Source organism: Suillus bovinus (genome assembly GCF_016758785.1).
Source record: "Suillus bovinus strain UH-Sbo-P2 chromosome Unknown EDB93scaffold_41, whole genome shotgun sequence".
Lineage (NCBI taxonomy): Eukaryota > Fungi > Basidiomycota > Agaricomycetes > Boletales > Suillaceae > Suillus > Suillus bovinus.
This window is the reverse complement of record NW_024542097.1, coordinates 28,301-42,769: the sequence shown is the minus strand read 5'-3', so window position 1 is coordinate 42,769 and position 14,469 is coordinate 28,301. Positions and strand designations below refer to the sequence as shown.

General features: G+C 46.8%; 8 protein-coding genes across 8 annotated transcripts; 4 read left to right on the top strand and 4 right to left on the bottom strand.

The window, feature by feature from the left end:
* Positions 1-6: 6 nt before the first annotated feature.
* EDB93DRAFT_576396 (uncharacterized protein) lies at positions 7-1,962 on the bottom strand. The gene is made up of 8 exons (XM_041456759.1): positions 1,708-1,962; positions 1,619-1,655; positions 1,529-1,568; positions 1,308-1,470; positions 1,056-1,259; positions 900-1,003; positions 788-850; positions 7-737 (listed from the first exon to the last, which is right to left on the bottom strand). Exons 1-8 carry the CDS (start codon positions 1,859-1,861, stop codon positions 378-380), a joined length of 1,125 nt encoding a protein of 374 aa, XP_041306119.1. The 5' UTR covers positions 1,862-1,962; the 3' UTR covers positions 7-377.
* A 244-nt stretch (positions 1,963-2,206) lies between these two features.
* EDB93DRAFT_1241401 (MFS general substrate transporter) lies at positions 2,207-4,807 on the bottom strand (the record flags this gene model as incomplete). The annotated part of the gene is made up of 19 exons (XM_041451869.1): positions 2,207-2,337; positions 2,388-2,430; positions 2,584-2,719; positions 2,771-2,877; positions 2,902-3,030; positions 3,081-3,113; positions 3,170-3,356; positions 3,417-3,494; positions 3,549-3,599; positions 3,651-3,730; positions 3,783-3,801; positions 3,851-3,878; positions 3,931-3,991; positions 4,045-4,115; positions 4,166-4,185; positions 4,235-4,307; positions 4,371-4,449; positions 4,551-4,617; positions 4,668-4,807. The coding sequence occupies 19 exons, from the start codon at positions 4,805-4,807 to the stop codon at positions 2,207-2,209; spliced, it is 1,533 nt and encodes a 510-aa protein (XP_041306118.1).
* Positions 4,808-5,655: 848 nt separating this feature from the next.
* EDB93DRAFT_576335 (ribosomal protein S8) lies at positions 5,656-6,384 on the top strand. Its single transcript, XM_041456754.1, has 2 exons — positions 5,656-5,724; positions 5,774-6,384. Exon 2 carries the CDS (start codon positions 5,780-5,782, stop codon positions 6,242-6,244), a length of 465 nt encoding a protein of 154 aa, XP_041306117.1. The 5' UTR covers positions 5,656-5,724; positions 5,774-5,779; the 3' UTR covers positions 6,245-6,384.
* On the top strand, positions 6,385-7,126 carry EDB93DRAFT_576340 (uncharacterized protein). Its single transcript, XM_041456755.1, has 2 exons — positions 6,385-6,547; positions 6,622-7,126. The coding sequence occupies exons 1-2, from the start codon at positions 6,524-6,526 to the stop codon at positions 7,093-7,095; spliced, it is 498 nt and encodes a 165-aa protein (XP_041306116.1). The 5' UTR covers positions 6,385-6,523; the 3' UTR covers positions 7,096-7,126.
* Positions 7,127-7,595: 469 nt separating this feature from the next.
* Positions 7,596-8,473, top strand: EDB93DRAFT_1155215 (uncharacterized protein). Its single transcript, XM_041449856.1, has 2 exons — positions 7,596-7,969; positions 8,041-8,473. The coding sequence occupies exons 1-2, from the start codon at positions 7,688-7,690 to the stop codon at positions 8,188-8,190; spliced, it is 432 nt and encodes a 143-aa protein (XP_041306115.1). The 5' UTR covers positions 7,596-7,687; the 3' UTR covers positions 8,191-8,473.
* Positions 8,474-10,679, top strand: EDB93DRAFT_1155210 (uncharacterized protein). Its single transcript, XM_041449855.1, has 4 exons — positions 8,474-8,545; positions 8,595-9,257; positions 9,308-9,780; positions 9,833-10,679. Exons 1-4 carry the CDS (start codon positions 8,513-8,515, stop codon positions 10,548-10,550), a joined length of 1,887 nt encoding a protein of 628 aa, XP_041306114.1. The 5' UTR covers positions 8,474-8,512; the 3' UTR covers positions 10,551-10,679.
* Positions 10,680-11,123: 444 nt separating this feature from the next.
* On the bottom strand, positions 11,124-12,264 carry EDB93DRAFT_1329440 (uncharacterized protein; the record flags this gene model as incomplete). The annotated part of the gene is made up of 10 exons (XM_041455142.1): positions 12,255-12,264; positions 12,171-12,199; positions 12,085-12,115; positions 12,000-12,032; positions 11,866-11,942; positions 11,758-11,812; positions 11,610-11,702; positions 11,450-11,560; positions 11,354-11,394; positions 11,124-11,295 (listed from the first exon to the last, which is right to left on the bottom strand). Coding segments are annotated over exons 1-10 (642 nt in total), but the record flags the coding sequence as incomplete, so codon positions are not given.
* A 619-nt stretch (positions 12,265-12,883) lies between these two features.
* Positions 12,884-14,455, bottom strand: EDB93DRAFT_1155203 (malate dehydrogenase). Its single transcript, XM_041449854.1, has 6 exons — positions 14,134-14,455; positions 13,994-14,077; positions 13,930-13,935; positions 13,859-13,882; positions 13,256-13,804; positions 12,884-13,207 (listed from the first exon to the last, which is right to left on the bottom strand). Exons 1-6 carry the CDS (start codon positions 14,359-14,361, stop codon positions 13,079-13,081), a joined length of 1,020 nt encoding a protein of 339 aa, XP_041306112.1. The 5' UTR covers positions 14,362-14,455; the 3' UTR covers positions 12,884-13,078.
* Between the last annotated feature and the right edge of the window lie 14 nt (positions 14,456-14,469).

Genomic DNA, 14,469 nt, shown 5'->3' with positions numbered 1-14,469 from the left:
CCCTTTAACTTCCCACGGCATTTTATAGGAACACTTCGCCTTATAATGCGATGCTTTTGTTTTTAAGTCTGAGGCAAGTGCAAGTATGAGAATTACATGCTGCGAAGACGTCTGTACCAGTCGTATGGCTCTCGAACTATTAGAGACCTTAGGGTACAAGAAACAATTACATGAAGTCTCAGCCAGACCTAGCAAACCTCAAAGAAGTCATAAATTCTCCATGCTGGTAAATAAACCTAGAATTGTGAGGTCACGTAGTCTAACTTTCGAAAAAAAAAACAGTCCTAGGCTGGATCACAGCGGATATTCCAGCTATGTATGTGAAGGGTCCGTAGGAAGTTGTAACATCTTTGTTCAAAAAAAAGAAAAAGTAGCGTTCACACCACGAACGCCGTGAGACACAGAATACAAGTGATGAGTATGCTGTATTGTACGCTTGCACCCAAAGCGGCTCCAGATGCGGTGGTGCTGCTTGGACTGGTAGCGCTGTGTGAGCCGGAAGCATTGCCACTGGACCCGCTAGAGCTCGAAGAGGATGACGATGGTGGGGCAGCTGTCGCGAGGTTGCTCACAGTAGCCCATGTTGCAGCGACGTTCGTACTCGTGTTACCTTCAAGGTAAGGGAGGTAAGACACGGCGCCATTGCTTGTCAGCTGCACGAGAGCTGTGACACCGGCGAAGTATGTCGCTTTGGAGTCTTTGATGGTAGGCGCTGCCAGGGCCTGGGTGGTGTTCGTCTGGGATTCATTAGTAGTGAAAAGGAGTTAGTCAAAATGAGGGACCGTACTTCAACATTGATTATGTACGTGGCAGAGGAATCTGAAGGAATGAAGGCGAACTCTTGCTGGACCTATCAACTATATGAGAACTATCTCAGGTAGAAAAATTACAGGACTTACTGTGTTGTCTGCCTGGAAGAATGAGGCGACTTGCCCGTAAGTGGCAGGGAACGCGCTCCCATTTGGAAGCGGGTAAGCCTGGGACTGCGGTTGGAAGTAGGAGTCTGGTGTCGCTATTAGCATATTTCCCCTGGATGATAATAGTGCAGTACGCACAATGAATGACGAAAATGTCTGCGCTTCCAGCAGGGACGTTAGGGACGTCTAGGAAATGAATGTGATTTTGTGCAAGAGCCATGACTGGAACGTAATTCGAGGGGTACGGCACTTGTTCATCGTTAATCCAGTTTAATGCTGTACTATTGGCCGCATTAAGTAAACCCATGTCTAGGGAGAAGAGGTTTCCCTGTGACAACGCATCTGTTGGATGTCAACAAGACAACGTGAATGGCAACGGCACAAACTTACAGAAGACGTTTGTGTCATGGTCTAAAATAGCATCAAAAGATGCATAGTCAAAAGAACCAGCATTGACTCCCTGCATGGACCACGATTTTGCAGCCGCATTGTAGATGTAAAGAGAGGAAGGATTCTTGGAGTCGGCATTAATCGCATAGATCGCGTTGGCATACTATCAATAGAAAATCAGCCCGCCATCAAAAGCTACAATTGTGCACGCCCAGACTTGCCTGTGAGAGGTAGCATGTAGTGTTAGCTGCATCAAATGGCCTGTTAGGGAGAAGTGTAAGCGCAATGCATGCATGAGGAAAAAGACTGACGGTCGGTTGGACGCTGTAATGTCTGTGGCCGCAGTGCCTGCACAAACAGAATGTTAGGTCTCTAGATCTCATAACAACAAGAGACTGACTGCTGGACCAGGTGTCTTGGGTGCCCGCGTTCCAGTCTTTGCCGTTTAGGCCGAAAGCAAGGAGGTTCCAATTGGCGTCAAAAGCGATGCATGGAGAGGCTCGGACTGTTGCCGAAGATAAGAAAAAAAGAGAGGCGAGGGTAGGCAAGAACATAGTCAAATATAATGACGAAAGAAAAGTTGAAGATGAAATTGAATGCTAGTTCGGATGGTGAACTTACTACCTTAGCAGTACGTAATAATATCCTTAGGTAAGCCAAATGCTCATACGAAACAAGACCAGAGAGACAAAACATGTCATTGTAGAGAAGTAACTAGGAAGTTTCTATGTATATAACCCTTCTGAAACCGAGAAGTTATAAAGTGCCAATCACAAGGCAAAGCGCGCCTAACATTCGGTGCACAGATTCAATGCTAAGTTAGATGAAAAGAATTGCACTTACTCGGAAGTAGCTTCCCTTCAGTTGCGTCATAGGAACGGTGATAAAAAACATGGCGATCACAAGCCTATAAAAACCGTTAGGCTCTCGAGTGTGCTAAGGAATATCACTTGCGCTGCTTCAACACCAAACACTACCAATGCTCCAGATTTTGTAGCCCATGTGACTTGGAAATATGCGACTGCGAAACCTAGGCTACAGTCGTGAATGTTGGAGCAATCATGCGTCGTTACAACTCACCGCCAACTGCTCTTGCGAGATTTAAGAGGGCACTGACTTCGCCCTAGCAGAAATGGAAATGTGTCACTGAGATGCAAATAAGTATGTATGCGTCACTCACTGCCCTGTGAGGGAAGCAGTCATTGCAGTATGCGTCTAATAGTGTTCCTTGATTTATCCCGCGACACTTCAAGCATTAGATTTGAGACTCACACACTGCAACAGTGTTGAGGGTGATTGCAACAATCGAAATGCCCCAGCCCATGATGAGAGCAGCTTGGCTGAGGTTCTGTATCCCAGCACCCAGTGTCAAAAAGCCACAGATATAAAGCGGCATAGCTAAGTAACAGGTCCTACACAAATTCTCAGTTCCAATAAGTAGACCAACAGTTGAGTTTGCATACCACAAGCGACTCTCGGCCTCAAAGAAACCACCATTTTTGCGAATATGCAGATTCATAACGAATTCATTCACATAACGACCAATGCACTCGCCAAAAAGGACGGCGACCTAAAAAAAATTCATGTTGAGAACAATAATCATAAACATTTCACCGAAGGAATAAAAACTTGCAATTGGAGTCGCATAGGCTCCAGCAACAGCATATTGGCTAAAGCCAAATCCGACGGGAGGAGAAGATCCCATGAAGATAACATTTGTCGTCTACAGAATTTGTCTAGTCTATTAATGCAGGTCGAAACGGAAATGCTTACGTTCACACCGATTGAGAACCCGAAAACAAGGGCCTTTCGATGCGGTCAGCAGATGTAGCAAGTATAGTCAGCAATGTAATTCATCTTACCTCAAAGAGAACTATAAAGAAAAACTGGGGACGCCAAGCGACATCTAAAGATGCCAACAGAACTTCCGGCCATCGTGGTCTGTATTTCGCCATCTTGTACCCAGTGACGCCTATCAAAGTTTCAAATCGATATCGCAGTCCAATAGAAGTTCGCGATGGCTGTGATGCAAGGCGACGATCATACATACTGGTTCAGCAAAGTTAACATCACTGCTGCCCAAAAAAAAAACAGTATATCAGAACGTACGTTTCTTCCATGAAAAACACAATGAGAAATAATACGATGGCGCCGTAAATAGATCCTATAGCATAGGCCCACCTCCAGCTATCCAACAATTGATGAATATTCTGAATCAAGGACAGCATATATAAGACGTACCTCATACGCGCAACAAGAAAGCCAAATGCGAATGGCGATAGGAAAGGCGATCTATGAGATAGTGAGAAATGCCTCTTCCACTAAAGAAATTTCTTCTCTGACATAACAAAACCCGAAGTCCAGATGTTCAGCTTCCGTGCTTGAAGATGGAAGGGGAAGATATCCGTCACGACATAAAGACCCTTCGAGGTTGGTAAATGTTGGAGCTACCACGAGAATTGCTACTAATCATACTGTCACCTGGGGACATGTTCTGAAACTGTAATCAGCTTAACGCAGGCATGAGAAAAATGACAACTTGCCCAAAGAATGCAGTCAGGCAACGCATTCCTTCATCAGCAGTTAGTATTGTTCGATGAATACCAGAATATCGTGCAAATACCTGCAAAGGTAGCTAGATTCGGTGCCAATGTAGCGCCAACCAAGAATGCAAGTGCAAAAAGCTGCGCTCAACGGTTTCAGGGTTAATATTAGCCAAATCACTGGAAATATATACCTGACTCCAGAAGAGCACTGGCAGCCGACCATAGCGTCTCATGAGCATGACCCAGAAGATGCCTCCCCAACCTAGACTACAGATGAGAAGAAGCTATTCCCATGTAATGGTGTGACCTCACCCAGAAGGAAGATGCTCCAGCTTCAACGAGTTGTTATTGAATGTGAGTAACGAACGATGAATTACGCACTTTGACGTCACATCGTTGATGACACCTGAGGTTGTGTCATAAGTTTGAGCGAGGCCAAATATTGACGCGATTCCTGCCAATAGATGGATTTCACAATGACACTACTATGGGTATCAAGCGAGGGCGAAATACATACCGATTGCAGAGTCGAAGTCAGGTACCACTGCAGACATCGTAATAATGATCAAGTGCATAGTCTTGCGGAAATCAGACCACTACAAATGAATAGCTCAGGATTAGTGAAAGGGAGTAATAATGAGAAATGACGAGCATTTTGCGGGTCGTTCGGGTCGTTGGCGGGTTGAGGCCAGAGAACTTTCAACCCGTCAGGGCTAAGCTTTAGGCGAGATGCCATTACCTCTCCAAACTCGACCTTGGCCTGACTAGTGAGTTACAAATGAGTTACGATAGATAGCGAGCAACAACCACGTACTCGGCATCAACTACTAAACGACCAGTAGCTCCCTCATAGTAGGCAAGAAAATCCACCTCATTGGTATCTTCAATTTCGACTGAGTAATCTGCCTTCGTTTCTGGCTGCAGCTGCTGGGAGCTAACATCCTCTTGAGCCATTGGTAGTGAGAGTTGGGAAGCGAAGAGTTAGTTCAATCATGCTTAATTTAAAGCGCAGCACTTACGATGACGGTATCTCTTTTAATCTCGGGAATTCGGCGCAGATTGTGAGGGATCATGATGGGTGGGTGGCAATTGGAGCGAAAGCGTTGTTAAAGTTCATGAACCAGTTATCTTGCAGTTATTACTTGGTTATTACTCGGTTCCTGCAATCTGTGAGCAAACAATTGAGGTACAGACACAGACTCACATCAGATCCTAATAGACCTTGCACACTGCAATACACAATATTTAGCTCAGTTCCCTAATTTGCCTTCGCGACACCACACTGCCCGGATCACACCCGTTTCGAGGACTACGTATCATCCCGCACGCATCGGTGAGCCGCTTGAGTCAACTCAAGATACTCTGTTCCAAAGATTAAGTTAGCAACGAACGTGGTATTTCGGTGTGTCTCAAAGTCATGCATCCAACAAGGGAACCGGGAAATAGGAAATACAGCTATTGCGAACTTGTATGACAGGTTTGCAATGCTGACTCCATTGTGCATTGGACACTGCGCGGCATATAGGAAATAGGCATGTGGGAGGCAGATGTTGACTGAATCGCATTTATGGTCGGTTCCGTAATTTGTTCCTGTAATGAATTGACGGCGGGTAGAAGTTATTTGTATGACGGCACAAGGTAGAATACAAGCTCGCACAATACTTATATGTTAACCCTAGTTGTAATTGGGAGAGACAATGCGAAGCTCATGAAAACTTAATGATTTATCTTCACGAAATTTAATCGTCAGGAGCTATTTTAAACTTCATACATAAGCAGGCATTCAGTCGCGTGCGATAGTTGAGTCTCAAATTGACTCGGAGTACACCCGGCCGTATACTGTACAAAGCGCGCGCATAATAACGTGTCTTGTATGTTCAATTTCGTCTCACATGTGTTCTACTGACCTATTTGATACAGTTCCAAATGCCTCTACCATATGACATATGCGCTCGCGTCCAGAACGCTTTTCGAGCACGACATCACAAAATAGCTGTGGACCACACAACGCAAAACCTCGGGATCCTCAGCATACTCCTGCGAACCGGCTTTATCTCCAACGTCACGCGCGGAACCATTGAGTCACCGTCTCCCACTGACTTCCTTCGTGTTGGCGAAGCCCAGCGCCGTATATGGGCCGAGCTCAAATACCGCGACGACCGACCTGTCCTTTCGGACATGGAACTCATTAGTAGACCCAGTAGACGCATTTTTATGGACATCGGGGAGCTGCGGCGTATTTGCTCCGGACGCCGTGCACAGACGATTAAACCTTTGGGTATGGGTGAAATTGCAGTGGTGCGGACAAAAAGTAGGGAGCATGAATGGTTGGAGGCACGAGAAGCTTTGCAACTAAATTTGGATGGTGAGGTGATTTGTCGAGCTCGTTGACTCCGTCATAAGGCCATTTGTTGATCATTATACAATAATCCTTTCGGAGCACCATCAAATCAGTCTCGACTCTTGGAAATGTTCGTAATTTCATTTATATTCAAGACTCAGTCTATTACTAGTTCAGAGGAGTGCTAGTGCGATGATAGGAAATTACGCGTCGGTCGCAGTGCGCGCTCGGCACAAAATTTTTACTGAAGCTGCTAGATTTGCACTTGCAACCCCAATTCCGTCTATCAAGGCTTCGTGACGGGCGCACTTCGCTATCTCATTAGGGTAATGCACAGTGTGTTCACAAACCTTGTATGTCTCGGAGGGCCTAGCTAGGTTGGCCACACGAGGAAGGCTGACATCACTTCTTTATTACCTATCCACAGTTTTCATTGATTCTCGCTTTAGTCCCAAGCCAATTGGTCAGCATGGTCGACTCATCAGATGACAGGCTTCAAGAAGTCCTTCAGGTTGCTGGTCTTTTCAACTTAACCCCGTATGATGACGTTCCGAGGTCCACCCAGGTCGGTGTTGGCTTCGATGCGACCTACTGGTTGCTATTTTCGGACTGCGTGGAGACCGATTCCGAGGGAAGTATAATGGACTCGCCAAAGATAGTGGCTGTCGCAACGTCGGAACCCTCAGTTGTAAGACCGAAACCTGAGTTCTCTGCGAGGGTTCGGCGATCTAGGTTCTGCGCCGTCTGCAACCAGGCCCATCAGTACCTATCAATACCAACTCTTTCTTATATCTCAAGCGAATTTCAGCAATCCGTTTCCTTCGCGGGTAGAAGCCACACAAAAAGAGAATTTCCGTCCAGGACTGCGTTATTTTGGTGTCCTTATCCCCGAGTAGAGTGATCAGAAAGGTATACTGTGGCTGATATCGGTGCCTCAGCTGATGATGTGATTAGTACTTACATCTACGCGGCGGAATCACATCTAACTCGAGAGTCCAGAGAGAGAGAGTTTGTCTGTGTGTTCGAGGAAGCTCTAGGCCTGACAGTGTGTAACATAAGTTCATGTTTCACGGTAATTTTCGTGATCACATATAAGTTACACTTCAAGTCGACCCGCGATTATCGCAGTGCCAACGTGCGAGAGCTCAAATTCAAACGTGATGCATTGATGCCCAGTGAAAACGGTTCGGACAGTGCGGGAGCGTGCGAGAACGTCACGCAAAGTGCCAGATCATGTAGATCTAGTACAGCAAATGACGGATGTTTTTTTCTGAGTGAAACACATATCATGCGGCTCCGGGAACTACGATCGCGAGTTGCCGGGTCTCGAGCGGTTCTATCTCTTCAAAGTGTGCGCACGCGCCACGAGGCTGTAACTTAGAAAGGCCCTGGCCTCCCAGGCTATCCCAGAAAGGACTTGAATCAACAATTATGTAAATTCTACTTCGTGCCCTGCTTCCAGGCCGTGCCACTACTTAGAACTGGGTTTAACCATGTCATCAAAGGAGAGTTTCACAACGAGTAACCTTTCACTGAACCTGAATGAGGACTGGGATCGTTCAAGCGACATGATCATACCTCGGACACAAGTACCACGAAATTCTGTGCTATTTCCGGGGGAAGAGACACAGGACGACTGCAGCACACCTGGGACAAATGGGAGTAGGAAAAGCAGGTCGCTGAGTGAGCTCATGCGGCTCCATGCCGAGAAGGGGACCGATGTGACTTTTAACGTCGAGGAAGCGAGTCGCGTAGCTGATGTTCTCAAGCAGTGGGTGAGTCTTTTGGAATTATGGGACACCGTCTCCCCCACCTAGTATTTGGCTCATAAAATATCGTGACACAGATAAATTCGGGAACTTCTCCATATGAGGGCGAGGATGACTTTTTCTCTCGTGCAAACGATGACCTGTCACTTGGCGCGAAACGTTCGTTGCAATCGGGAGACTTCAATGGCCGAGCGAGAGGCCAGAGCGATAGCGTTGTCTCGCGTTAGTCTTTGCCGAGATCAGTTTCAGTTAATGTCCATCTGGTCTTTCATAACCCTTTGATAACAGTTCACGACCTCTAACGATACTAATGATTTTTATGACAATATACTCTACTCTGGAAGAACAGTCACACTACTTCTTAGTTACTTAGCAGTCTTTCTCAAGTTCTTCGGCGACCGTCATCATGGACCATGGATGGGCTTCACAGTCATTGTTCCTAATATGACGTAATTAACAAATGTAGTAACAGTCACGTGCGATGCGAACATAGGTCTTTGGACAAATCACTTTCAGACCGCGTCGAATGTGAATCTTACTATTAGGCGAATGCTCAAGAGTCCGAGAAAGAAGAGTGCGACGGTAAGTGTTTTGAGGTGTTATAAGTACGTGATTATTTACGAATTATTAGCCATCACGTCCGCCGCGCAGGAATGGGTCGAGGCAGACCAGTGTAAAGAGGGAGCCACCAGAAATCAACTTGAGTGCAATCAGACCCCCCAGCCCAACGGAAGACCCACTTCTATTGAGTGCGAGTCGTTTGACGTCGACCACCAGGTCTAGATTTACCCCTGTCTCCTCAAGCTCGTCACCGTATAGATATACCGATGCTCCGGACACCCAATCAGGCGAGTGGACGGACACCGAATCAGAAGGCGAGGGAGAGTACACAGGGCGCTTCAAGATGTTTCAAGTGCCCACGAAGGCGGACCCACCGACAAGTGGGACAAAGGCGCGCATGGAGGAGTGGGGTCGACCAGTCAGCCCATTTCCGTACGAGGCACGACTAGACAGGAGCTTGCCCGATCCAGAGGATATGGAAATTGCAGATAGTGAGAATGAGGGAATAGAGGGAAATATATTGGATGCATTGGATATTGAGAGCGTATTCGAGGATATCGTGGAGGTGCCGCCTGCGTCGGACGATCTAGAATTCAGTGATTCGCCAAACAGTGATCTTCATATCGGGGTAGAAGAGAACGAGGAATCAGATGTGGATGTCGAAAGCAATGTAGTATGCATCACAGGTAGCGATCCAAAGGCTGCAGCAAGAGCCGCTGCGATTTTGAAATTAGTAAGTATCTCGCTTCAATCTCCACAAGTTGAAGTTTTTGACCTACTCAGCACGATTACGACTGCGTACTGGCTTCTTCCAAGCACGCTGCTGCACGAAAGTCGCGCACAACGTTCCTTGGGGCAGGCGTCGGGAAACGCCGCAGTTCGATACAGAGCCGCCGTGCGATCCACCAGGTAGATCCGACGCCATGGTGCGACGTCGAAGGTATTATACAGGACATTACCTTCATCGAACAACACGCACCTATAAAACTGCCCCTTCAGGTCAGTTTTGGGCATACTGAAGAGCGAGTGCCTCATCTTTTGAATGCAACATGCGCCCAACCTCGGTATAAGCCCAAGGCGGGAGAGTGGAGGCGTGAAGACTGGAAGCTTTTGGATAAATGTTTTTTTGAGGAGTGTCATGTCAACGGAGTTATCACTTCGCCGAAGGAGGTTAGCAGGGAGGCAGTGGTGATGCGATTTCAATGTCTTGCTGGAGGTCGCGATGTTGTGGCAGGGCTGGGTCCCCCTTGGAGTTGGTTTGTACTTCCTCACAATTTCGCTATCCCAGCTGAGCTGACACATACTCAGGGAGAACTTGCTAGCAAGAGTAGATGTGCTCGTCAAAAAGCGGGTTGCGCGAGCCGATCTCTCAACACTATCTTTTGCTAGCTTCGTATCCCCGGACATGTCCACGCTGGCAAATTTCACCTCTACGCCAGTCTCACAAATACCACGGTACCGTGACCTCTTCGACAAAGCCACTGATATTGACGCAACGAATGTTCCCATATCTACATCATCTTACGCAGCTAGGTCTCAATCGACCATTGTACCACCAGATCATCTAGCAGAAAAGACAGGTTTCTTTTCTAGACTTCCAACATGGGCATCATTCCTTCCTCGCCGTGTACATGTTAAATCTGACGATCATCCCGACCGTCCTCCCTTACCTCCTCCACCCACAGATCTCATAGACCGTCGCAAGCCCATCACGACACCAGCGCGGAAACCTTCGCAGCGGCAGAAACCGCACAAGGATTTTGTAAATCTTCACCATACTACAGCTGTACAGAAGCGTATGCAGTTGCGCAGGAACAAGCCAAAGCGCCTCGTAGAGCTCCGTCACATATCGCCGGAGCCCGTCCAACGCGTCTTCACAGGTGATCCTCAGAACAGACGGAGTAGCGGTGGTAGCGTCAAGGATTTGATCCAACGTTTTGAAGGGACGAATGATATTACTGGCGAAGGAGGTTCTATACAGATCTCTACAAGTGTCGTGCAGAGTAGGCTTCCATGGAAACCATAACTATGCATTCAGACTGGTATATGATATTTGACTTTCAAAATGGTCATTGAAATACGCAGCAAGAAAATATTTTGATTGAAAAATTCTACACTATGATAGTTTGGTCAGGTGAATTTGACAAGAAAACCCCTCTTGCGCTACGAGCTCGTTGTGCTGAAGGCACAAAACCAAAGGAGCACCTTTGCCTTATAATCATAGTATAACTTACCATATATACACCGATTGTGCCTTGAGAACAAAAAGCAAAGCCCCACTCAGCTGTACAGTGCTAAACAGCACAAATTCTTCATATAACAACTGGATATCACGGTTCCAATGCCTTTATGAGAGCCTGTACATTGGACCTTTATAGCCTGACAAGGAAAACGCATCTTTTGGATGTGTCAAAAATTAGTTAAAAAAGTCAAACACCCTCGAGAGTGACGGTGAGTTAAAAACTCATCGTTAACTCCGTGGTTAGTTTTTCATGGAGTCACTGCCCTGTAGCCCTCACTATCCAACAAGAGCTTAAAGTCGTTGCAACACAACAGGAAAAATGTCTGAATGTAAAAGTTCTATTGAATTATCATACATTTGAGTGCGAACATGTCTGAAGTTCAATCTGTGTCAATTGAGAGTATGATGTGATTCCGGACTCAGATGAGTCGGAAACCTGGTCGGTGTTGCTAAATTGTAGGTGCATCCGAGTAACGAGGATTGTATGCATGATGATTTGAAATGTCCCGAACATATTTGAGGAGCTGTACTGCATGAAGAGTCAGGTCCTTCAGTCGATATCGAGTTAAATTCAGATTTGTGCGCACCGGCAGGAATTCAATGGTCAAAATATTGGCCACCGATAGTGCTAGGATCAGTGAAAGATTAATTCTATTTTGACAGCCATAAAGGGTACTACTTGCTTAGCCCAGTTCCGAAGTAGAAAATGCTATGTTGCAGAAGAATATCAAGCAGCAGACATCCCCCTTCGCAGTATACCCAATATACACGAATAATGGTGAGTACTATGATCTCTGAGGCAGAAGTGAGCACCCGGCTACATCTATAGCTTCGTGATCTCACCAAGCTCGAATGCTACCAGAAGTGTCCAAGGATACGCAGACATCGTGTCGCGGGATAGCGAGTAACATCCACCACCCCAGTCTGATAGTTGGACTGTAGTCGATCCACATTGAGCGATTTACAGGTGGATCTTCTTAAAGACACTCACGTTCCAACCGCCGGGAAATCGTCGTTGTCAGTATCACGTCCAAGATCGCAAGACACTGAAATGGGGTGTGTCAGAGTACGGGATGCGGGAGCGCAACTGTATGCGCACGACTATTGTTGACAACATAAGGCCCAGAATGTATTTCTTGTTTCCCCATAATGCATAGGTGCGAAGGACGAAGATACCTGGAGATCGTGTGAGTGTTCTGCGTGAATACCCTATACTAGTAAAGCTCGCAATACCTTCTGCACCAGCTATGCACAATGCAGCACCAACTGAAAAACGAATTTGGGCTGGAATTGGCAATCCAATTATTACAATACTTACGATACCATATTGAATGTAGAAGTTTACAAGTCTACATTGGCGAATCCTCAGGACGGCAGGTAACATTATTTCCGACAACTGCTCACCACAAATTTTTCATTCGGGAGATAGTTCACTTCCGTGTCCTGCTTAGCTGCAAGCTGACGATAGAGCATGCTATTTGGACTCACTGCATAAGTGTATACAGAGCACGAAGGCTGGCATGTATCTCGTCATGACATAAAGAATACTTCCTTTCTTCCACGGTGGCCCATGAATGAAAGATACCTATACACGACAGTTAGCCTGTGGGTCGACAGGCTATATATCGCCAAGATAAAATCACCTCCTGGTCCAAGGTCAGGAAACAATCGTAGATCTGTAACTAGATGTTTTTAAATGACAGCTGAACAAACGGCAAGAGCGCGCACCCAAAAAACCGTTAGTGACACTAGCACGAACCCTGTTAGCTATGATCAGAGATTATTATGGTCGAAATGATAGTACCGTAAAAATACTGTCAGTGCCAAGATCATAGATAAGTGAAGCGAAAATGTTGAGATATTAATCACTCACGTTCTGGGACCGGAGGATGGTCGAGAGGTGAATGGAGGATTGCAAATCCATGCGAGCTGTATGGAGGCACTAGTACCGCCGAGAGCATGGTAGGCAGAATATATAGCAAGCAACAATTTCAATCAGGGGCATAACATCAAACCTGAAATATCAACACGCGCCACAGACCTTATACTCAGGGCGCTGTCAGCACCTCGCATGACTATACCGTAAATCTCAAACCCTATGGGTCGACTTGGGAAAGTTTTGTGAAAGTAAAGCGATTGTCAAATTGAACTATATATGGCAGCCCACTGCACTCTGTGTATACTAACCTGACAGCCCTGGTACCTGGCAAGGAGGGTTTAGACCTCCCAAGACATATTCGTCATGCGCGCGCTTTGAACAAGTGCATATGGCAAAAGTATTTTGAGGAACAGCAAATCTAAAACGAATTAATCTACGAGCTCTCAACAAACGCCTTGCCTTTCTCAATATTCTTCTTGAGTTCAGGCAAGCAGGCCTCCATCAACTGCTCTTCTTCAGCGGAAAGAGGCCCGAGAGGGTAAATTTTCTCGACGCCATTGACCTGTAGAGTACTTGAGTACGTAGTAAATGGTTTGCTTCCGTTACTTACACCAAGCTCCACATTGGATGAGAAGAAGTCGATACCCTGGTCCTTGTAAAGAGGGCTCTCGACGAAGGTGGGTGTGACGACACCTTTCTCGCCATTCAAACCTCGTAACAGAGAGTTGGTGAATTTGGCACCAGCATATGCCATCGAAAGGGTGGCACTACCAGCACCATCTTTAGCCTTCACAACCTCGTCACCACCGAACTGAATGCGATGGACAAGAGCCTTGTATATGTCGCCTGTGATAGCTTTTCCGTGTGCGTTCTGCGAGAGCAAAGGCACAATGGTCGCGCCACTGTGACCACCGACAACAGTTATGGGAGTGTCCGCAGGTTTAACCCCTGCTATGCCAGCGGTGAAGCGGGCAGCACGAACAACATCAAGGGTCGTTACACCAAATAAGCGAGCAGGGTTGTAAACGCCAGCTTTCTGAAGGGTAGAGGCAACAATTGGAACAGTGGAGTTGACAGGATTTGAAATGACGAGAATGTGGGCAGTAGGGGCGACACGGCCAATTGCTGCTGCGAGGTCGCGGACAATGGAAGCGTTGGTCTTCCGAAATAGAATTAGTAGGGACGAATGTAATGGAAAGCATAAGTAACTGACATTAAATAGATCATCACGGGTCATCTATAAAGGGGATTAGAGCGTAATAACAGATGAGTTGCAGAACTTACACCGGGCTGGAGGGTAGGGTCAGGACTATGCAAGAAGGTATGACGATAGAAAAAGGAAACACACCTTTCTTGGAACACCAGCAGGGATGACAACAACCTGTACGCCGTCAAGGGCTTCGTCGAGCTTGTCTGCAGGGTAACCATTGACCTTGGAAGTCGATTAAACTAACCTATGATTAACGTATTCGGCAAGTGACGACGTACCTCGCTGTGAGCGTCCACATGGCTTACATCAGCTGCAACACCAGGTGCGCCACGGATATCATAGAGACTGAGAGAGGTGACGAGGGGGTCAGTCTTGAGAAGGAGTGACAATGGTTGTCCAATGCCTCCACCTGCGCCGAGGACGGCAACTTTCGTCTGCCTTGCAGCAGACGAAGAGAAAGTACGGGAGTTGGCGGATAAAGCACGGACTGCAGAGCGGACAAGCATGATGGACGTCGTCGTAGTGGTCGTCGAGCAGGACGTTGAGGAAAGATGGGAGCACTGCCACTGTGTAGTAAATTTATGTACCGCGAGATGCCGAGCAGTTCGGAGTGG

What these genes read in the sequence shown, in the direction of transcription:
- EDB93DRAFT_1155203 (XM_041449854.1), bottom strand. Translation starts at nt 14,361, where the DNA reads ATGCTTGTCCGCTCTGCAGTCCGTGCTTTATCCGCCAACTCCCGTACT. An exon ending in ATGTGGACGCTCACAGCGAG is followed by an intron (nt 14,078 to 14,133) that starts GTACGTCGTCAC and finishes TCGACTTCCAAG; the next exon opens with GTCAATGGTTACCCTGCAGA. An exon ending in CATCCAATGTGGAGCTTGGT is followed by an intron (nt 13,208 to 13,255) that starts GTAAGTAACGGA and finishes AGTACTCTACAG; the next exon opens with GTCAATGGCGTCGAGAAAAT.
- EDB93DRAFT_576335 (XM_041456754.1), top strand. Translation starts at nt 5,780, where the DNA reads ATGCCTCTACCATATGACATATGCGCTCGCGTCCAGAACGCTTTTCGA.
- EDB93DRAFT_576340 (XM_041456755.1), top strand. Translation starts at nt 6,524, where the DNA reads ATGCACAGTGTGTTCACAAACCTT. An exon ending in ACAGTGTGTTCACAAACCTT is followed by an intron (nt 6,548 to 6,621) that starts GTATGTCTCGGA and finishes ACCTATCCACAG; the next exon opens with TTTTCATTGATTCTCGCTTT.
- EDB93DRAFT_1155215 (XM_041449856.1), top strand. Translation starts at nt 7,688, where the DNA reads ATGTCATCAAAGGAGAGTTTCACAACGAGTAACCTTTCACTGAACCTG. An exon ending in CTGATGTTCTCAAGCAGTGG is followed by an intron (nt 7,970 to 8,040) that starts GTGAGTCTTTTG and finishes ATCGTGACACAG; the next exon opens with ATAAATTCGGGAACTTCTCC.
- EDB93DRAFT_576396 (XM_041456759.1), bottom strand. Translation starts at nt 1,861, where the DNA reads ATGTTCTTGCCTACCCTCGCCTCTCTTTTTTTCTTATCTTCGGCAACA. An exon ending in CTACATGCTACCTCTCACAG is followed by an intron (nt 1,471 to 1,528) that starts GCAAGTCTGGGC and finishes TTCTATTGATAG; the next exon opens with TATGCCAACGCGATCTATGC. An exon ending in CCATGACACAAACGTCTTCT is followed by an intron (nt 1,260 to 1,307) that starts GTAAGTTTGTGC and finishes GACATCCAACAG; the next exon opens with ATGCGTTGTCACAGGGAAAC.
- EDB93DRAFT_1155210 (XM_041449855.1), top strand. Translation starts at nt 8,513, where the DNA reads ATGCTCAAGAGTCCGAGAAAGAAGAGTGCGACG. An exon ending in CGAGAAAGAAGAGTGCGACG is followed by an intron (nt 8,546 to 8,594) that starts GTAAGTGTTTTG and finishes ACGAATTATTAG; the next exon opens with CCATCACGTCCGCCGCGCAG. An exon ending in CTGGGTCCCCCTTGGAGTTG is followed by an intron (nt 9,781 to 9,832) that starts GTTTGTACTTCC and finishes ACACATACTCAG; the next exon opens with GGAGAACTTGCTAGCAAGAG.